This window comes from Phalangium opilio, unplaced genomic scaffold, assembly GCF_054372755.1.
Source record: "Phalangium opilio isolate 3A_F unplaced genomic scaffold, DU_Popi_V2 ptg000217l_1, whole genome shotgun sequence".
Lineage (NCBI taxonomy): Eukaryota > Metazoa > Arthropoda > Arachnida > Opiliones > Phalangiidae > Phalangium > Phalangium opilio.
In genome coordinates this window covers 5003056-5025735 of record NW_028324218.1, presented here as the reverse complement: position 1 = coordinate 5025735, position 22680 = coordinate 5003056, and the positions used below count along the sequence as shown (strand labels likewise).

At 36.7% G+C, this 22680-nt stretch overlaps 2 protein-coding genes and 1 long non-coding RNA gene across 5 annotated transcripts in view; 2 read left to right on the top strand and 1 right to left on the bottom strand.

The window, feature by feature from the left end:
• Positions 1-22680, top strand: part of LOC149615843 (uncharacterized) — a 101893-nt gene that overhangs the window by 280 nt on the left and 78933 nt on the right. The window lies entirely within an intron of this gene.
• Positions 229-2701, top strand: LOC149615848 (uncharacterized). Its single transcript, XM_089856257.1, has 2 exons — positions 229-906; positions 2066-2701. The coding sequence occupies exons 1-2, from the start codon at positions 902-904 to the stop codon at positions 2454-2456; spliced, it is 396 nt and encodes a 131-aa protein (XP_089712383.1). The 5' UTR covers positions 229-901; the 3' UTR covers positions 2457-2701.
• Positions 17390-19888, bottom strand: LOC149615847 (uncharacterized). Its single transcript, XM_089856580.1, has 3 exons — positions 19327-19888; positions 18297-18559; positions 17390-17667 (listed from the first exon to the last, which is right to left on the bottom strand). Exons 1-3 carry the CDS (start codon positions 19335-19337, stop codon positions 17531-17533), a joined length of 411 nt encoding a protein of 136 aa, XP_089712706.1. The 5' UTR covers positions 19338-19888; the 3' UTR covers positions 17390-17530.

Genomic DNA, 22680 nt, shown 5'->3' with positions numbered 1-22680 from the left:
ATAGAGTAGTGTCGGTAGAGAGGGGAGTAGACGGTGTATCCCTCCCTCTAGGCGCGCTTTTGTAAGAGGGGATACTGTACGCGCCTGGTAGGGAGGGGGATGACACTGAGCTAAGAGATAGAAGGGTATGACGTTTGCATACGTAAACTGACATTACTCTATTGAATCGTGTTTCTTGCATTGCGGCATGCTTAAGGGGTATCGGAGGTACAGGTATGAATGAACTTGAACTAGGCTTATAGTCGGTTAGAATCTTGGAATGAGTAACTTAGCATTGCGAAACAGTTTGAAACTTCGCGTTTTTTACTGAAAGATATGTATAAAATGAAACGGGGCTATTTCCAAATTTAGAAATGAACAAAATTCTACATAATTTCGGTTGAAATAATAACGGTTGTTTCTATTTACGTCTTTTAAATTACGTATTTCCCCTTAAAACAAAAGAAATTCAATCCAAATATTAGTATATAGTTTCCTATTACCATGATTACTACCTTATAAATTTCCCTGTTAATCTATTTCCTTAAGATTAATAGGTGCAATATTTACCACTATCGGCCCGGGCGCTGAATGTTATTTTAACCCACCCAAATTTTAAAAAATAAAAAAGACTTATTCTTTAAGGCATTTAGCGAATTTAGAATTTTCAATTAGACGGTCCATATAAGACGTTCTCCTTGACACAATCACCGTTAGAAAATTCTTTCGGTTCGCGAACGGTTTTTGGTGGACTGGTGAAAGTGTATCGAGAATTTTTTAAGATAAGTTGAAAGAGCTTTACAAGAGTTTTTGGAAAAAATACGAACGTGGAATTTTAGGAAAGGTTTTTTAAAAAAGTACAAACAATTTGGAAGACAGAAGAATTTAATTAAAAAAAAACGAACGAAACAACAATTTAAATATGTGGTAAGTTTTAATTAAATTTCTTAATTGTTTTCAACTTTAATTATTTATTTTTTTTTAACTTTGGGATAACCTACGACCGAGTATAAATAATTAAATATTATAATTGCAGGGTCTTAATGTTTATTTATATTTAGTATTTTAAAATTAATTATTAATATATGTAGTTTAGGGTTAGGGTTATATTGTACCGTTTTTACTTTCCTTAATGTTTCTCGAGTTCTTGTTTTTTTCTCAAGGCAAGGTGAATCCACTCTTTAACATTCAAAAACTGGTTTTAGAGGGCAATCTTCTTTCAGAAATTAGGTTAGCAATTCGATGCTCCTACCACGTGAAAGTGAACCTTCGAAAATGTACAGTGCATCGTGTACAGTTAGGCCTATATACCGCCGGTTTTATATGAAATAAATTTTGCTTCTACTTAATTCATTTATATATTATTTAGTACTCGGTCGTAGGTTATTGTAAAGCTGACAATATTTATTCCACCCCTTAAACCCATATTGTTGTAGATTATTAGATTTGTTAGCCTATTTAATCAGATTAGGCTTAGCAGATTTTGGCGGGAAAAATGTGGTGTTAGGCGGGAAAAATATAGTGTTAGGCTTAGGAACAATTGGTACACAAAGGCTTAGCTGTTTTTGGCGGGAAAGATAGCGTTGGTGTTAGGCGGGAAAAATATAGTGTTAGGCTTAGGAACAATGGGTACTCAAAGGCTTAGCAGTTTTTGGCGGGAAAAATAGCGTTGGGCTTAGGAAAAATGGGTACACAAAGGCTTATAAGTTGCAGTGTTTAAGGAACAATGAAATAGGAAAGAAATAGGTTTAGGAAGATTCAGGGTTTTGGAACTATGGCTATGAAATAAGCTTAGCATGATAGTGTTTATGGGGAATTATTGCTAAGAAGTAGGCTTAAAAAGATGCAGTGTTTATGGAATTATGGCTAAGAAGTAGGCTTAGGAAGATGCGAAATTTATGGAGAAATGATTCGTTCAAAAAAGGCTTAGTAATGTTAGGAAGATACAGCATTATTGAACTATGCAAAATACCAATTAGACTTTTGGACCTAAAACAACTTTCTAGCTCCCATAATAGGCTTAAAACCCCATATAAATTAAATATTAGGCAATATAAAGTAAATATGATATTAAACCATATTACAGGCACCTAATTTATTCAGTTATGGTTTTAATAACCATTCAAACATACGTAAAAGCATCCGAAATGAACACTGCCTTTCGACACGACGCTGACGACAATAAATATTTGGGATTTTTAAAATTTTCCGCTGCTGAAAAACCATTTCAAGCACCGGTTATGGCTGAACCATTTTACGTCGAAACGGAAAATTTACCCACGACGAAAATAGATGGAGTTAGCAGTTCCAACTTAACGCCTACTACAACTGAAACCGTAACGAAACTTTCCCCCAAAGCTGAGGCTTTCAAGAAACACTTGAAAAGTCGTATCTACAGATTGCCTTTGAAATTTCAATCCAATGCTAAGCCGATTAACGTTAAGTTTTTGCAAGTCTTTGATTTGGATAAACAGTAAATGTTTCAAGATATAAACACTGACCTTGAAAACAACCATGAAGGTCACGTTTTGGAAAATCTTTCAATGAACAATGTTTTTTTTTTGGAGAAATTTCCGCTCAAGATGGTTTTTGTGTTGTCAATGTTTTGTGATAATTTGTAGCCATGTGTTTCATTTTAAACTTCTGTATTCTTTAATTTTTTTCGTTATTTTTAAATAAGCTGTATTATGACATTATGGTACAAATAAATGTGTATTTTTTATTTCTGTGTTATTAACAAATTTTAATGATCTCCTATTGTCTCATTTACTAAAATTAGATAGACTACGGTTTGTTTTAATTGGAAAATATGCAATTAATATTTTTATAGTTTCTGTTTGCTGTCATGGGATTATTTTCTATTTTAAAAGAAAATATATCCTTTTTTAATTATTGTTTATTTTAAGTTTATCGTTGTCTAGGTTATTATAATATTTTTAACTTTTCAAATCTATTAGGTGACGTCATGATATCGTAGATATTGTAGGGCATATCCGTTAATTATTCAGAGCCATAACTATTTGTTATGATTTTGAAATATTTATAAACCAACCAAATATAACACGATATAATCTGTGCGAAAAACACCATAATCAAGAAGCGATATCTAGTTTACTAGGGAGAAGGTATAAGATGCCTAAGTATTCGCGCGCCATAGTCCTGCAGTCCCCCTTTTAAAATACAACGGGGGACGTAAAAGGAGGCGCCGGGCTATTTCGCTGCCTCTCCTCAGTCAGAAAATATGACTGTAATTTTCGTCATTCGCGTCGCGCTGACGTGCTTGAGTTTTCAAGAACCAATGAGATGCTGCTGGTTGTAATTTAGAGGCGGCGGGGATTAACACCGGACCTACGTAACGTTTGGACTGGAGATAAAGCTGGAAATGTGGCACGAATTTGAAACTTCTACCTAGTAAACTAGATATCGCTTCTTGCCATAATATACACCTGTCTTGCACACGCCAAGTACAAATTTATAAAAAACATAAATGTCATTCTTACCCTGCCTTGTATCAAATACTGCCCACTACTATATTTTCATATTAACAATTCATAACCATACTCGGGTCATTAAAAATATAAATGTACTGTAACAATACGACACGGACGTGTGTAACAGCGCGTAAAGTGTTATGACGCGAATTCACGTCATTAGTGCCCGAGTTGTGACGTCTAAACTACATAAATTCCCCAATCAATGTAACAAACGACTAGCCTGTTTAATAATTAACCATAATTACTTCTGTTGTTTACGAAGCATGGTATACGAAAATGGCTTAGTAATTTCGAAATAAGTCCTTTAAAGGGCAATTAAGCCTCTGCTGTGGTTTATACAAATGCCACTAGATGCTCCCATAGAGAGCTTTCAGTTGGAGGAGGAGCTGAGTCTCATGACATAATTTACGCTGCCATATTGGTGGGTTTAAAGCAGGAATGAAGCTGAGACCACCCAATATGGCTACCAGAACAGCGGTAAGACTTGGGAGGGTGTGACGTACTACTATCCAATCTGAAAGCTCTCTATAGTAGAGGGGTCGAATTGACTTACCCGCTAAGCTTAGCAGCAAAGGCTAGTTTTAGCTCCGCCCTCTTATCTTAGACGAATTCTGATTGGTTGCTGCCTTTGACAAGGTAAAGTTCTCTGAATGTTTAGAATGTTAGGGACGACATCCGCTTTAAAACAATTTTATTTTTGGAATGGGAAAGAAGTTGGAAATGAATATTCGATTCTCACCTAATTAGGAGGTTTTAAAGGCTTTGCAATTCGAGTTTATTTTGGTATTATTAATCTTTTGCAAATCTCTAAAACGTGCTTCTTAATGAGTCTGAGTTTTACCTGACACCTGCCTTAATTTAACTTTTAATACCCACCCATTTTATATATATTTTAATTAACTGTACTTGCTCAGAAAGACAATTAATAATATCTCGTAGTACTCTCAAAGTTTGGAAAAGGTTTTAGGTTGTCTAAAACACTAATTAAAGGAAAACTTCAGGTAACATAACCTTATACCTACCTTAAAAGAAGGGCCTTTTTCTACTAAGCATTCTTCGAATTTCACAAATGACTTACGCCCTAGCAGGCAGCAGAGAACATATTAAAATTCCGTAAACCGCCCTCCACTTTCATTAATATAAGTCAGTGTAATATGTATAAAAAATAGTATTATTCTTTACCAATATTTCCCATAACTCCAATGACATAACATTCATTCATTCATTCAGTTAGTAACCCAAAATTCTAGGAGAGCGGTCGCTCTCTTAGATAAGACTTGATACTGCCTCTAATGCTAAAGGAGGGTTCTTTGATTGGCCGTAACTTTGTTCGTATTGTGTTTGCAGCTTTGAAATTTTGCCAGTGAACTAAAATTTGGGCCCTAATTATGTGGTTAAAATTTCATAGAGATCCAACTAATAGTTAATTCTATAAAGAAAAAAGTTGTTAAGGGTGGTTTTAGAATCCATAAAATTAATCCGACATTTGGTGAAAGATACAATATTCTTCCATAGAGATAACATGAGATTTTTTTGAAAAATGACCTTAATTGGGATTGTGTATAAAGAAAACTATTCATTCGTTACGTTTGGGAACCATCTTAAATGAAAGATAACAGTCCATAGATGTGCCTTTTCTTAGTTTCATTAAGATCAATTAAATTTAAGTATTGATTTTTATCATTATTAACACATACTTTGACTTACGTTGTTTTGGGTATTGGAATTACGGCGTTTTACCACTGTTAGAGACACGCATTTTAGCCCTAATTTTATATTGGACTTACGGCGTTTTTGTCGTGATTCACGCCGTTAGAGGGATATTAAGCAAGAAAAACATGGCGTTTGAGCTCTTGTAGGTGCTTTGCCTGGGTGCTTGTAGGTGCTTTGCCAGGGTTCTTGTGGGTACTTGTGGGTGCTTGTAGGTGCTTGTAGGTACTTGTGGGTACTTGTGGGTGCTTGTAGGTACTTGTGGGTACTTGTGAGTTCTTGTGGGTTCTAGTGGGTACTTGTGGGTTCTTGTGGGTACTTGTGGGTGCTTGTGGGTACTTGTGGGTGCTTGTAGGTACTTGTGGGTGCTTGTAGGTACTTGTGGGTGCTTGTAGGTACTTGTGGGTGCTTGTAGGTACTTGTGGGTTTTTGTGGGTACTTGTGGGTTCTTGTGGGTACTTGTAGGTACTTGTGGGTACTTTTAGGTACTTGTAGGTACTTGTGGGCTCTTGTGGGTACTTGTGGGTTCTTGTGGGTACTTGTGAGAGCTTGTAGGTACTTGTGGGTTCTTGTGGGTACTTGTGGGTGCTTGTAGGTGCTTGTGGATACTTGTGGGTGCTTGTGGATACTTGTGGGTGCTTGTGGATACTTGTAGGTGCTTGTGGGTGCTTGTAGGTACTTGTGGGTACTTGTGGGTGCTTGTAGGTACTTGTGGGTACTTGTGGGTGCTTGTAGGTACTTGTGGGTGCTTGTAGGTACTTGTGGGTGCTTGTAGGTACTTGTGGGTGCCTGTGGGTACTTGTGGGTGCTTGTAGGTGCTTGTGGGTGCTTGTAGGTGCTTGTGGATACTTGTAGGTGCTTGTGGGTGCTTGTAGGTACTTGTGGGTACTTGTGGGTGCTTCTAGGTACTTGTGGGTACTTGTGGGTGCTTGTAGGTACTTGTGGTTGCTTGTAGGTACTTGTGGGTACTTTTAGGTACTTGTGGGTGCTTGTGGGTGCTTGTGGGTGCTTGTGGGTGCTTGTAGGTACTTGTAGGTACTTGTGGGTGCTTGTAGGTACTTATGGGTACTTTTAGGTACTTGTGGGTGTTTATGGGTGCTTGTAGGTACTTGTAGGTACTTGTGGGTGCTTGTAGGTACTTGTGGGTGCTTGTAGGTACTTATGGGTACTTGTAGGTATAGGTACTTGTAGGTACTTGTAGGTACTTGTGGGTGCTTGTAGGTACTTGTGGGTACTTGTGGGTACTTTTAGGTACTTGTGGGTGCTTGTAGGTACTTGTGGGTACTTTTAGGTACTTGTGGGTGCTTGTAGGTACTTGTGGGTGCTTGTAGGTACTTGTGGGTGCTTGTAGGTACTTGTGGGTGCTTGTAGGTACTTGTGGGTGCTTGTAGGTACTTGTGGGTGCTTTTAGGTACTTGTGGGTACTTTTAGGTACTTGTGGGTACTTTTAGGTACTTGTGGGTGCTTTTAGGTACTTGTGGGTACTTGTGGGTACTTGTAGGTGCTTGTGGGTGCTTGTGGGTGCTTGTGGGTACTTGTGGGTGCTTTTGGGTACTTGTGGGTACTTGTAGGTGCTTGTGGGTGCTTGTGGGTACTTGTGGGTGCTTTTGGGTACTTGCCCCCGTTTCTTGTCCCGGGTACTTGTAGGTGCTTGTGGGTGCTTGTGGGTACTTGTGGGTACTTGCCCCGGGTGCTTGTCCCGGGTACTTGTGGGTGCTTGTAGGTACTTGTGGGTGCTTGTAGGTACTTGTGGGTTCTTGTGGGTACTTGTGGGTTCTTGTGGGTACTTGTGGGCTCTTGTGGGTACTTGTGGTTGCTTGTGGGTGCTTGTAGGTACTTGTGGGTTCTTGTGGGTACTTGTGGGTTCTTGTGGGTACTTGTGGTTGCTTGTTGGTACTTGTGGGTACTTGTAGGTACTTGTAGGTACTTGTGGGTGCTTGTAGATACTTGTGGGTGCTGAAATTTGTTTTCCAAAAGTTGTATGAAGCTTTTTATGGAACATATGTTTTAAACTCATGGTTTTAGTTATATAAAGTTTTACCAAGAAGCGATATCTAGTTTACTAGGGAGAAGGTATAAGATGCCTAAGTATTCGCGCGCCATAGTCCCAGTCCTACTTTCAAAGTACAAGGGGGGACGTAAAAGGAGGCCGGGCTATTTCGCCTCTCCTCAGTCGGAAAATACGTAGTTTTCGTCATTCGCGTCGCGTTTACGTAAGTTTTCTGGTCCGTGACCAAATAAGCATTTTTTAAACTGGACATTAGGCCAGCGAATTTCCTGACTTGGTATAAATAAACTGGTCCGTGACCATTGACCAGAGCACGTCGTCTGCTAAACTAAAGAAGTGGATAATTAAAATATTAGAATTTTAATGTGTGGAGTCTGATTACCCTTGAACTTTCTTAGTTTTCTCGTGGACCACTGACCCCCCCCCCCCTCCGATTTAATTTTTGAACTGGACCAGGCAATTTTTAAACTGGTCATGGGACCGTCCATAAACTACGTCACGCGAAAAAAAGCATTTTTTGACCCCCCCGTCCCCCCAGATCACGCTTCGTCACGCTTTTCTCAGACCCCTCCCCTAAAAACCACGTCACATTTCTTTAACCCCCCCCCCCTTCGCACTATGATTTGTCTTAATTTACAAATTAAATTTGATTAATTTCTTGAGTGATATGCCGCCCTCTCAGAAATATTTTGCTCGGCTGAAAATTCAAGTTCTCTTCCGTTTTAAGCTTTTTCCCTCTGATTGACCTTTAGAATTTTAATGTCTGGATGTGCTTTTTATAAGCTTCAAAAAAGTTCCATAAAGCTGAGTTAAAGGGGCACACTTTTTAGGTTTCGACACTGTCACCGAAAACATACTAATCGAGCTTGAGATTTAGAAAATTTGCTAAAGAATCGAAACCATTTCAATCGGCCGGGGGATTTGACTCATCCTTACAAATAATAGGGGCGAATAAACAGAGAAATAAGAGAGTTTACGCAGTTTATTTTAATTGCGCTATTTAAATTGGCTATATTAAGGTGTAAATAGTAGATAATTGCTTAAAGTTTCTACTATTTAAGTGATGATGGAATAAAAATTTTGCTAAATTATTGTAACGGTGGACTATGGAATGTTGTCTTTCTTCTTCTATAACATAAGAGAGCCAATCGGCCTCTTACTGACTTCGTAACAAAATCAAGCTAAATGTGACGTCACGCATCGAAGAACCCCTCCCTCCCCCTTGTCACGGACCGTCACAAATTTAGAAACCCCCTCCCCCCATAAGAGTGTGACGTAGTTTATGGACGGTCCCCATTTGCAATGCGTCACCGCCTTATTTCATACGCTGGTGCGAGTTGCTTTGCGTTGTCGAGTGCGTGATGGAGTTGGCTATGCCTGGAGTCCCAACCTTGAAGGAGAGAGGAATGGAGTGGAAACCTCCATATCTATAGCGTTGCCTGTGTACCCCCACCTACGGCAACCTAGTCCTCCCAGCATCCTCAGCGGTTAGGTAGGGTCGTACTGGACGAAATTGTAAAGGGCGCTCCCTCTTTCTTCAAAATAGAAGCTAGTTCTCATACATATAAAATGGCGGTACGCGGCAGCACTTAGCAATCGCCTACCGAAGGGTAGGGGCGTGCGCGAGGTACATTAGGAGAGATACGGTGCCGCAGGTCGCCCATCATCATTTCCAATCCATTTCAACTCCCTTATCCCTGTCCCAAACCCCGCGACTTCCAACCACTTGCATAGCCCACTCGATCGCGCTCTCTTTTCCTAGACTACATATTTTGAAGATGGCACTTTTTAGGCATATTAACAATCTTGGATCATCTTTGTGAACTTTTAGGGTAGCCCCGACCATTTTTGTTTAAGGTTTTAAGCTTAATATCAAACAGACGTTAGTTTATGCTACAAAAAAGTTGAAATTGACAATTTCGGATCGTCTTTGTGAAGTTTTAAGGATATACGAAATTGAATTAGGTTAATTACAATAAGAATACAAACTTTTATTGATTTAAGTTTTTTTTGAAGTATCATTATAAATAAACGTCTGTTTGAGCTAAAGTTATGGTCCCCTTTATATATGTTTCTGCTTAGTGCAGATTTTGAAAATGTAAAACAGTTTCTTAACATTCTTAATTAAAATGAAGACTGAAGGAACAGATATTAATCAAAAATGTCTTGATTAGAATCAAGACCTTAAAAGTATCGATAAGACTGAGGTTATCAATTGTCTGAAGGATCAGATATTATTTTTTCTTTTTAATTGAAACTTAAATGCATGCTTAAGAAAAAACAACGTTCCATTACCGTTTTCCGTTGAAATAAATTATTTTACTGGTAATCAATTTCAAAAATTTACTTATCTCGGCTTTTCGACCACAATTCCATTCCCCGAAAACATTTTATCATTACATTAATTACTTTTGGGAGATAACGTGTCAAAATAACCCATAAAACAATAAAAACTGTAATAGCGGTCTGTTTAGCCATGACAACAACCTTTTAAGAGTTACAAGGACTATATAACCCTTTCGAGACTAACAGAACCTGAGCAAACTATAGCTTAACCAGCTACTAGTACGACCAGGGAGAATTGATGTAAACTGGAGTTGAAATTTCATCATGTGCGACCTGCGGCCCAGAAACTCTCCCATAGTCCTAGTGTGTGTAGAACATAATTTTTTCGCTGTTATCTGCCAAAATCAATCTTTCTAGGTATTGCCGCCTCCTCACTTGAATTTTTCATGATATATTAAGGTTTGAACGAACAAAATTCTAGATTACTTTTTTCACTACCATGTCCCTCTGCTACCTTGAAGCAAACTTTCCTCTCTTTTTGCTGCTCATTACCGGTGCCATTCCCTTGACTTTCTGTTCGTTATAACTACTATCATGAGTTTATTTATTTGAAACCAAAATATAAAAAAATGGATTCTTTTTCCTTTTGTGCTACTTAGAATTTACAAATGTATATAACGTTGTGCCGTGCCCTATCAAATAGGCTCTAACCATTGTTAGAAACTGGATAGAGAAATTGGTCAGTAACACTGATCATGCCCTGAACTATGAAAAAGAACAATACGACGGTTCACTAAAGTACACTTGATATTACATCATTTTGCAAAACCGCGAGAAAAATTGTTACTGTCCCTATTGAATTTGGCGCCATTGGTTTTAGAATAATTAAAATGTTCCACTGCGAAGCGTGCCGGTCACGAATGGGGATGTAACGTCTTTAGGAACCTTTTAAAACGAAAACCATACACGTACTCTCCCAAAGGTAATTAATGTAATGATAAAATGTTTTAGGGGAATGGAATTGTGGTCGAAAAGCCGAGATAAGTAAATTTTTGAAATTGATTACCAGTAAAATAATTTATTTCAACGGAAAACGGTAATGGAACGTTGTTTTTTCTTAAGCATGCATTTAAGTTTCAATTAAAAAGAAAAAATAATATCTGATCCTTCAGACAATTGATAACCTCAGTCTTATCGATACTTTTAAGGTCTTGATTCTAATCAAGACATTTTTGATTAATATCTTTAAGAGTCCATAACTGATTTGCTTCGGTGATTTTAATGAGGTCTTTGACTTTCACTATGGATATGTAAAAATACTAAGGTTTTGTGGATTACCATCTTGTACCTACGTTCCACGACACGAGGCATTACGCTTAGGCGCCCGTTCAGCAGAGAATGAACATGACTTGTAACCCCCCCTCACCCAACGTAGTGAGTGAGAGAGAGACAGAAATTCGTATTTTCTATCTCTCATATATCGGCGCGTATTTGGTAACCCGGCTTCTTAGCCTAGTTCAGAATCCTTAGTATTTATTCATATCTATGATGCCACCGACTTTGGAAAAGAAAAAGTAAGATTAAAGAAAGGCCTTAGCGATTGTTATCAGAGACGCTTCGATGATCTAAGTAATGTCAAGATGTTGTATTTAGATATGCCTTGTATTATAAGACCCAGTAATTAGGGGGATAGTTTAAATCTTTTCTCTATCTAGTAGATAATTTAAATCAAACTGTATATACCTATTATAATCTAGATTTTAAAGTTGATGGATGATATTTAAGAGATTAGATTTTGGATGATAAAATTCTTCGGTATTTGATTTATGTTTATGTTTAAAGAAACAGTTGACCTAGAATTTTTAATTTCACTTGTTTAGGGTGATATGACTTAAGTTACTCCACCTATGTTTTTTAATGCTTTTAATGTGATCAAAGTACACTATAGAAGGCTTTAATTAACCACCCTATTGCCTAATTAGTTTCTATTAATTATTTGCTTTGGGAATGCAAAGGTTAAAAGCTTTTCTATTTAAAAGATTAAAAAATAAATTGTAGTTTAAATACAAAGAAATTCAAAAGTTTCCGGGAATCTAAAGTCACAACTAAATTTCAAATTTGTATAAATCGAAAAGCATTGTGTTTTCCGTATTGAAAAATTATAGGCCCAAGTTTAAGGTTAACGTTTAGTTTCTTGAATTTGAGCTCAAGTTTTATTTGTAGTTCAAATTACAGCTTTTCAATTGAATTTTTTTTATTATTATTAATTCCGAGACAAAAAAAGGGGTTAGGAATTTTCGTATTAACTTCAAAAAATGTTCACCACTCAATTTAAAGCGGTGTTAACACGCTATTATTTCTTTAAATCTTATTTAAAGAAAAGCTTGGCGTGTTACTTGAACTGTAACAAAACAGTTCCGGTTGGTTATAGGCTTAGTGATGTGTTTGATATGTTTATTACTAAGTTGTCCCGGAAAAGAGTTGCCCATGTTTTTATCTAATGTAATTTATTGTGACAAAGGTTAAGATTCAAAATTTATTTGCTTGCTTTGATTTGATTGTAGTGTTTGGGTGGTATTTGAGTGTCAGATTATTTTTATTTATGGGGGACATTGAAGTCGTTATTTTAAACTTTTAGGTTTCAATGGCAGTTGAAATGATTTTGAAATTGGCCTAAACAATATCAAGGAATTTGAAATTGTTCTAATAAATGTTTGGGAATTTGAAATTCACCTAATAATTTTCGGGAAATTTGATATAAGTCTATAAAGATTCGAGGAACATTTTTAATTCTACAAGGTTTGTTACAAGTCATGGAAAATATGGAAAATTCCAGTAATTTGAAATTATGCCTTGAAATAGGTTTTATAGAGGTCAAGCTTGAAGTTACTTGAAAATAGGTCTTTTGGAGGTCAATATATTGAAAATAGGTCTTTTGGAGGTCAATATATTGAAAATAGGTCTTTTGGAGGTCAATATATTGAAAATAGGTCTTTTAGGGGTCAATATATTGAAAATAGGTCTTTTAGGGGTCAATATATTGAAAATAGGTCTTTTAGGGGTCAATATATTGAAAATTGGTCTTTTAGAGGTCAATATCTTTAAAATAGGTCCTTTTAGAGGTCAATCCCTTTAAAAATAGGTCCTTTTAGAGGTTAATCCCTTAAAAATAGGTCCTTTTAGAGGTCAATCCCTCTAAAAATAGGTCCTTTTAGAGGTCAATCCCTTTAAAAATAGGTCCTTTTAGAGGTTAATCCCTTAAAAATAGGTCCTTTTAGAGGTCAATCCCTCTAAAAATAGGTCCTTTTAGAGGTCAATCCCTTTAAAAATAGGTCCTTTTAGAGGTCAATCCCTTTAAAAATAGGCCTTATAGAGGTCAATCCCTTTAAAAATAGGCCTTATAGAGGTCAATCCCTTTAAAAATAGGCCTTATTGAGGTCAATCCCTTTAAAAATAGGCCTTTTAAAGGTCAAATCCCTTTAAAAATAGGCCTTTTAAAGGTCAAATCCCTTTTAAAATAGACCTTTTAAAGGTCAAATCCCTTTTAAAATAGACCTTTTAAAGGTCAAATCCCTTTTAAAATAGACCTTTTAAAGGTCAAATCCCTTTTAAAGGTCAAATCCCTTTTAAAGGTCAAATCCCTTTTAAAGGTCAAATCCCTTTTAAAATAGACCTTTTAAAGGTCAAATCCCTTTTAAAATAGACCTTTTAAAGGTCAAATCCCTTTTAAAATAGACCTTTTAAAGGTCAAATCCCTTTGAAAATAGACCTTTTAAAGGTCAAATCCCTTTGAAAATAGACCTTTTAAAGGTCAAATCCCTTTGAAAATAGGCCTTTTAGAGGTCAATATCTTGAAAATAGGTCCTTTTAGAGGTCAATCCCTTTAAAAATAGGTCCTTTTAGAGGTCAGTCCCTTTAAAAATAGGTCCTTTTAGAGGTCAATCCCTTTAAAAATAGGTCCTTTTAGAGGTCAATCCCTTTAAAAATAGGCCTTTTAGAGGTCAATATCTTGAAAATAGGTCATTTTAGAGGTCAATCCCTTTAAAATAGGCCTTATAGAGCCCAATATACTTGAAAACAGACTAGTTAAAAAAAACAATAGGAAATTTGATCACATAGTCCAGCACCAGAAAAGGTCACGAAGTCCAAAACAAATTCCATCACTTATAGTATAAAGTTACAAAAAAATACTTTAGATGTCGCCACTGTAATTTTCTTCGTTATTATTACATCGGAGATTTTCTTTATATAATTTTTTTCCAACGAGTTATTTTTCCGGTTGGATGATCAGTTAAAATCCATCAATTGGGCCTCCGGCAGAAAACCTATCATTTAACTCAATTTGATCTCAACTTGAACGGGCGGCTCTCTTCTTCTTCTTCGATCTCCCTCTTGTAGCAACCGCGCCAAAACGCCAAGACAAGTTCTCTTCACGGACCCTTTAAGGCATAAACTGTCAATAAAAACATCCACGCGAATAACACTCAACGCGTCTTTTTCTCTAGCCTATCTCTCTACAGACCTGTTAACTTACCCACGTCAAAAGTTAACAAATACCAGAGTAAATACTTGAACGAAATATAACAATTTTTAACGTGATGATATTTTAAGACATTTAATGATATTTTATGCTGTTTTGTTATATTTTTGTTGATAAAATGGTATATTTTTATTATTATTAGAAGCATAAGTTTATAAGTGATATGTTTGCTACATAAGTATGCATTATACTAGCTATACGATTCGTAATGCTACTGAGAGACTTAGAGCAGCTCGAGATAACTAGTTCGAGAAGGAGAACGAGGGGGAGCGAGTCAATTGAAGTCCTAAGTACACTCGGTGGTGGTTAATTAATTTTGCAGCTAGGATCTATTCCATCTAGGCACTCCTATTTAGTCTGCATTACTAAGTCCCCTTTGACAGCAGCGCCTCACTCACTCACCAGGCCTCCCTCGCTTTACCTCCTCGAATCTATGACCTACCTCACTCACTCCCTCACTTCAAATGACCAGAGATTAATTAAACAAACTTATGGCAGGAACATATCTTATGAACTTATGCTATAAGGGATTGCATTACGATGTGTAGGTTTTTGTTAATTATTTTCCTCCAATTACCGTACCTTTTAATCGAGGGGCTATTCACTTTTGTCTAAGTGGTCTAACGAATTAATATTCTGGTTTTTGGTATTGAAGAATTTTAATAGTGATTTACCCCTTTGGTTTGTAATCCAATCTGACAAATTGCGCTGTTATCCTACAGTGTAATTAGTTTTTTTCGTTAATAATTATAGTAAGAAACACAAAACTTTCACTGTCTTTCTGTCAGTAACACAAGTTTGGTTTAGCAAGAATACATACAGTTAATTGGAATTATAGTGTTACATACATTTTCACTTAACGTATCTAAGCGGGCTTTGTGGGAGGAGCTATAGACTAATCATTATATATGACGAATTTTACCTAGCGAATTTATAATCTATCTCGATGGCTGTTGCACCGTGCGCACGCCTAGGAACTCGTATTGCTATCCAACCAATGAAAATATCACAGTTTGAAAGATGAGTGACGGGGATAGTAAGTTATCAAGCCGCGCCCACAAAACCAGAGTTCATTAAAATTAACACGGTAGATTTATGGGTGCACAATGATTCCTAGTAGCTATATGTATTCCTTTAATAATTATTATTATTATTATTTATTTTTTTTTTTTTTTCAAATATCCAAATTACTTTTTACCAAAAATTTTAGGAACAATTTTGTAACTTATTTTCGCACCTCTCATTTGACACGCTGTTAAATTGAAATTAAGTAAGTGTCAAATTGAACGTTTCGTCAAATTGATACCTTCAATTTCCTTCATCCTAAAAATAATTTATAACGCGGGGGTCTCTTGACAAAGTTCACCAAATTTTTTAAATGATGTCCCACTTATTTACTGGAGCGATTTTTGTTTTCTCACGACTTTTTCTTGATACTTTTGTTATCACTTCTTCTAAATTTAGTTACGTGTGAGAGTTGTAGGTATTTTAATGGAACTTGGAAACGATTAGAATGTAATTTGCATTAAATTATAGCGTAGTGCCTTATCGTGTTTTTCAGTAACCATTTGAACAATTTTTCATATTGAACTTGACGCATAGTGATACGGTTTTCGCTACCTCTGTGGTTTTTATTAGGTTTTATACCAGGAGGTCAAGTTGTCCGTGAAAGAGGTCAAAATATTCATTAATTAATTTCAAATTTCATTTAATTTCACCAGATTCAAAATTGACATGAAATTGGGGTGTTTTTCTGATACGATTTCTAGTGATTTCGCTTAATTTTCATCTTTTTCAAATTCCGTGAGATTGAAGTAAAACTCCCCCTATATTTCAGTCAAAATTCCCCTAGATTCCAATAAAAATTCCCCTAGATTCAAGTAAAAATTCCCCCGAGGTTCCAGTAAAAATTCCCCCGAGATTCTAGTAAAGTTTCCCCCGAGATTCTAGTAAAGTTTCCCCCGAGATTCTAGTAAAATTTCCCCCGAGATTCTAGTAAAATTTCCCCCGAGATTCTAGTAAAATTTCCCCCGAGATTCTAGTAAAATTTCCCCCGAGATTCTAGTAAAATTCCCCCATAGATTCCAGCAAAAATTCCCCCATAGATTCCAGCAAAAATTCCCCCATAGATTCCAGCAAAAATTCCCCCCTAGATTCCAGCAAAAATTCCCCCTAGATTCCAGCAAAAATTCCCCCTAGATTCCAGCAAAAATTCCCCCCTAGATTCCAGCAAAAATTCCCCCCTAGATTCCCGCGAAAATTCCCCCCTAGATTCCAGCAAAAATTCCCCCCTAGATTCCAGCAAAAATTCCCCCCTAGATTCCAGCAAAAATTCCCCCATAGATTCCAGCAAAAATTCCCCCATAGATTCCAGCAAAAATTCCCCCATAGATTCCAGCGAAAATTCCCCCATAGATTCCAGCGAAAATTCCCCCCTAGATTCCAGCGAAAATTCCCCCCTAGATTCCAGCGAAAATTCCCCCCTAGATTCCAGCGAAAATTCCCCCCTAGATTCCAGCGAAAATTCCCCCCTAGATTCCAGCAAAAATTCCCCCCTAGATTCCAGCAAAAATTCCCCCCTAGATTCCAGCAAAAATTCCCCCCTAGATTCCAGAAAAAATTCCCCCCTAGATTCCAGAAAAAATTCCCCCCTAGATTCCAGAAAAAATTCCCCCCTAGATTCCAGCAAAAATTCCCCCCTAGATTCCAGCAAAAATTCCCCCCTAGATTCCAGTAAAAATTCCCCCCCAGATTCCAGTAAAAATTCCCCCTAGATTCCAGCAAAAATTCCCTCAGTTAACACTCAATATTTTCATAGGATTCCCCCTAAATATTCTAACATAATTACTTCAATTTAATAAAATCAATACAAATTATTTGGACCGACTCATTTCGCATTTTCACTGGTGACTTACCCCTCGTTTTAAGAACAATTCAAATTTATGCAAAGTGTTAGAATTAATAGCGATGCATATGGAAAATCCCATAAGCCATAAAAATTGGCAAAATAATCGTATTAGGCCTAGCACTTACCTGCCATATTAAAATTCATCTTTGTAGGTCTGTAAAACGCCATACTAAAAATAAAAATTCAATAACACTTAGCTCGAAGGCACTATTAAAACTGAAAGTGAATCATTTAGACCAGCGGTTCAATTTAACTTCTTTTTTTGGGCTAATGACAAGCCCGTTGGGCATAATTTGATTCTTAATAATAATCTCTCCTTAACATATGCCATTTGCCCTTTAAATCTAAAAGTTCCCATCATGCCCCGCGGTGATTTTAGAAATAATATTAATTAGAATTATTAAATTTTTTAAAACATTTATTAATATATATATATATATATATATGTATGTCTTACAGATGATAATTACAACAATTATATTTGGTATTATATAGTTAGTTTGATTTTTTTACAATATACAGTTCAAATATTATTTTAAGTAAAGCTTACAGATTTAAATAAATATATATATAATTATATATAATTAAAATTTTATAAATTTATTTTAAAATTTGTCATCGGTTGGAAAATATCGCGTCATTCCAAAGATACCATTTTGTTTACTGCGATCTGAACTCCAAGGGTCATAGGTCACGGGTCTTCTTGGTTTGTAGTCGCTGCTACGAGTACTTAAAATGGGACCTGAAAATTAATTATTGTTATTATTATTAATTAGTTCTAGTAGTAGCTATTCTTAATCATCCGCGTGGCTTATTGTGTTTCTTTTCGTAATTAGACCAAGAAGGGATATCTAGTTTATTAGGGAGAAGGTATAAGATGCCCAAGTATTCGCGAGGGCCATAGTCCTGCAGTCCTCCTTTCAAAATACAAGGGGGGACGTAAAAGGAGGCCCCGGGCTATTTCGCCTAATCTCCTCAGTCGGAAAATATGACTGTGTCAAGAAGTGATATCTAGTTTATTAGGGAGAAGATGCCTAAGTATTCGCGCGACATAGTCTTGTAGTTCCCCTTTCAAAATACAAGGGGGGACGTAAAAGGAGGCCACGGGCTATTTCGCTTCCTCTCCTCAGTCGGAAAATATGACTGTAATTTTCTTGTCATTCGCGTCGCGCTGACGTGCCCGAGTTTTCAAGAACCAATGAGATGCTTGTTGTAATTTAGAGGCGGCGAGGGTTAATTCCGGACACATCTACGTTTGGACTGGAGATAAAGCTGGAAATGTGGCGCGAATTTATACCTTCTCCCTAATAAACTAGATATCGCTTCTTGATTAGTCATTGAACCTTAATAGGCCTTCTTTCGTTATCGTACCTCGATATCTCTCGGAGTAGGTTGATGGCATTGGGTAAATGTTGCGATCGCCCCAATAGAATGTTCTGGACCATGGATGTGTACTTGCGGGTTGTACTCCGTCAGCTGCCGTGTTGCGAAAGAATGAGTTGCGGGAGGGCCAACTGGATTTCCAAGGGGTGTCTTTGGACCAGTCTTGAGAGTATGGGGCGCTTGTACTTAGGCCGAAGAGACTTACGCAAAGGATAATGACTAGCGTATAAGGCCAGAAGTGTTGACTTGTTCTGTGGCACGAAATAAGTTGTTGGTTATCAGACTTGGATGGGCATTTCTACCATAAGTATAACGCTCGGAGAAAATTCAGAAATTCCTACAAATTTCGCGAGATCACTCTAAAATCCGCGAAATTCCCTCATTTTTCACTAGATTCCCTCAAATTTCACGAGAATCCTTTCAAATCCGCGAAATTCCCTCATTTTTTAATAGATTCCCTCTCTAATTTTACGAGATCCCCCTCAAATAAGCGAGATCCCCTCAAAATTCACGAGATCCCCTCAAAATTCACGAGAGTCCTCTTAAACCTGCAAAATTCCCTCAAATATCATGAGATCCTCTCAAATCCGCAAAATTTCCTCAAATTTCATGAGATCCTATCAATATTCACGAGAGTCCTCTTAAATCTGTGAAATTCCTTCAAATTTCACTAGACCCCTTTATTTCAAATGTCACAATTATACCCATAAATATTTCACATCAATTAATTTTATTAGATTCATTGTATAATTAATTCTCTCCGAAATTTTTCAAAGACATTGGATATAATTTAATATACACTGAATTTCACTAGTTACTAGTCAAAAAACAATTACATGCAAGTTAAAATTTCACATTTCAATTTAAAAAAATTAAATGGAACTCGTTAACAGCTAATATTTATTTTGAATCCTTAATTAACTAACCTTTAATGCTAATAAACCAGCAATTATTTTAAAATTCTTTAAAACATTCAGACAAAACCATAAAACACAAAACTATAATAAAAACATCTTACCGATATTCCATAATACTTGTTGATTGAAATAAGTTCTCTTACAGAACCACTTGACTCGACGCAACAAAATGCGAAATAAAATCGTAATAACCTAAGCCCTAGCCTAACCTTTATTTTATGACAAAGTCAGAAAGGAAACCAAATATGCAACAAACAAGCAAACGAATCCCCGAAATCAATTTCCTTTTTTCTACTAAAGAAAAACTTTCACGACCGCAAAACAATTTCCTTTTTCCCTCAACAAGTAGATTGTTGTTAACAACTCTACTGTTCTTCTGCAACTGCAACAGCAACAGCTAGGGTCCGCCACCAAGTACTTACTAACACGCTTAGCCTGTTCCGCTTTGAGTGCGGTCCCCAAACGAAATGGGCCCGATGAGGAATTGTCTTCTATTTCAACCAAGAAATACTTTTAGAGTCGGTTTTCCCGCGCGTTGCCATAGTTACCATTATGGACGTGGGGCAGGTTAGGGTTTGTATACTACCATCCTAGGTTTGCAGTTTTAGCTTCTAGAAGTAAGATGAGACTAGAAGTAAAGAGCTCTAGCATTGGTACTAATAGATCCTGAACAAATTTGAGGATTTTATGCCGCTTCCATCGCCCCTACACTAGAGAGAAAAAAATTGGTCGAGTTCCAAAAACATTTCCTACTCCCTTTCCCTCAACCTAAACACGGACGCGGGTGCTTGAATCTAGTTCGGCCGTCTACCGCCATGAGCCTCTCATGTTTTGGAGGGGAAAATTCAGAAACCGCTACCAGAGGGCCAACCGTTGGTGTGTTATCAAGAATATTCACTTTCGCCAAATGAAGAATTTGGTTAGCTCAGTACTTCTAGTCTCATCTTACTTCTGCGGGGTTTAGTATGTGGGATTGGGTATGATTTAACGTAGTTTTGAGGTGGGATGGGATGAAATGGTAGATAACCTCTGACGTAGTATTGTTTTTAAGTTATTATTACATTTGTGTGTAGGTTGAATTGTTAATTTTGAAAGGGTTATAATACACAGGATGTCCTATCTTTTTCTTTGTTAGAGTTTTTACATTTCTTTTTTTTTAATATTATTTGCAATATTAATTTTCCTCATCATTGATTTTTAATGAATATAATTAAGTTTTTATATTATAATTAAAAAGCTATTGGAAATTTTTGATTGACGGAATGGGGTATAAATATATTGAGCCTTTTGTAACGTACACTATTTACTTTCGTGTGATATTTAACATTATATATCCATACGCCATAACTTCCACAACATTATCAATTGCGTTTGCGAAAAAAACTAAAATATAAAAAAAGGTTTTGATTTAGTTTACAATTAAATTCAAGGATGTTTTTAAATTTGTTTGAGAAAAATAATTTTGGGAAATTGGGTCTATCTAGTTTTGCATAGATGTTCTCAAATGAAGACGTACAACCAAGAAGCGATATCAAGTTTACTAGGGAGAAGGTATAAATTCGCCATATTTCCATGCAGCTTTATCTCCAGTCCAAACCCGTAGGTCCGGAGTTAATCCCCGCCGCCTCTAAATTAATTACAACCAGCATCTCATTGGTTCTTGAAAACTCGTGCACGTCAGCGCGACGCGAATGACGAAAATTACAGTCATATTTTCCGACTGAGGAGAGGCGAAATAGCCCGGCCTCCTTTTACGCCCCCCCCTGTATTTTGAAAGGGGGACTGCAGGACTATGGCGCGCGAATACTTAGGCCTTAGGCATCTTATAAATTCACCCTAGTAAACTAAATATCCCTTCTTGGTACAACAAAATCCCATTAAATTTTAGATAAATTGACTTAATTTAAAATGGCTTAGCTGTACTGTATTTAAAATTGGATTTTGTAAAGGCCGTTTTTATACTGTATAGTATTTTCTCGTGCATTTTTAATGGTTTTGAAAACAATATCTTCCTACGCGTGGTTGGGTTATCAACCGTGCATGCTACGAAAATTGCTAGGACGACGGTGGAGTTTATGAGTGCTAAATAGTGTTCCTAAAAGGGAGGACCGAAGTACATGCAGTGGGATGCATAAATGGGGTTCGATGGGAAATCAATCAATCTTTTATACTTCTATGACCACACCGATTTTATTTGACCCCCCCCCATAAGGGACATGTACTGTAGCACCCCCTAACACATGCTAAAATTATGAACATTGATTGGAAACAGTGTTTTACGGATGACCCCCTTAATTAAATTAGCAATCATTGTCTTTCAGTTTCTTAATTAACTTTAAGTGGCCATCCTATCTCTACTCCCTGTATAAAATTCTAGGATGCGGTGTTAGCAATTCGGACACCTGTTCAAATGACAGACCCATGTATTTACTTGAATAATCCTTGGTTTGATTTGACTGCAAATGGAGTCTCTAATTTAATTATTTTAGAAGCTTATAGTTGAATAGGGGAGTTTAATTATATTAAGTTCGAACCAACTGCCGTCCTTTGCAAGACGTATATGGTATATGGATATACCTTAATTTATTAAATATACTTAAGCGGCTTTGTTTTAGCTCCTGACTAGAATTGTCTAATTCTCAAAGGCTCACCAAAATGAATGAATCTTCAATTTCGAAAGAGGCAGCCTGTAGCTCTGACAAAATCCTGTTACAGATTTTTACCAACTAAAGACGAAACTTGCATAAGTTTATAAGCGATATGTTCCATAAGTACGATTTGCACTACCTATACGATTCGTAATGCTACTGAGAGACTTACAGCAGCTCGAGATAACTAGTTCGAGAAGGAGAACGACGGAAGCGAGTCAATTGAAGTCATAAGTACACTCGGTGGTGGTTAATTAATTTTGCAGCTAGGACCTAATTCCATCTAGGCACTCCTATTTAGACTGAACTTACTAAGCCTTTGACATTGCCTCACCAGGCCTCCCTCGCTTTACGAGAATTTTATGACGTTTCACCTACGTCAATTTACGAGAATTCTATGACCTACGTCACTCACTTCATGACAAGCTCTCAGTAACCTGTTTTCGCTAGTGACTTACCCCTCCGTTTAATCAAGTCCTAGTTATTTTCATTAACTTAACCTTAACCGAATACTGGTCAAAAATACCACAGAAAGAAAGAAATATAGATTAAGTTAAGATTGATTTATTGATAATATGAAACCTCACCCACTAATGCCAAAAAAAAAAAAATAATAATAATACTTTGGTCAAAATGTCTTTTCCCAAGAATGTCAGGTTGAACATTATGGCATAAAGTGATTTTATCGTCAGGGTACGGTCGCCCCTACCAACTGGACACTAGGTTTTACTACCTACAGAGTACAGACCAATATATACCTAGAAACGTGGGCACTTAATCTTAGTTTGCGTTATCGCTCTAGTTATT

Coding starts and splice junctions, on each gene's coding strand:
- LOC149615847 (XM_089856580.1), bottom strand. Junction 17,668..18,296: donor CTACTCCGAGAGATATCGAG/GTACGATAACGA, acceptor ATTAATTTTCAG/GTCCCATTTTAAGTACTCGT.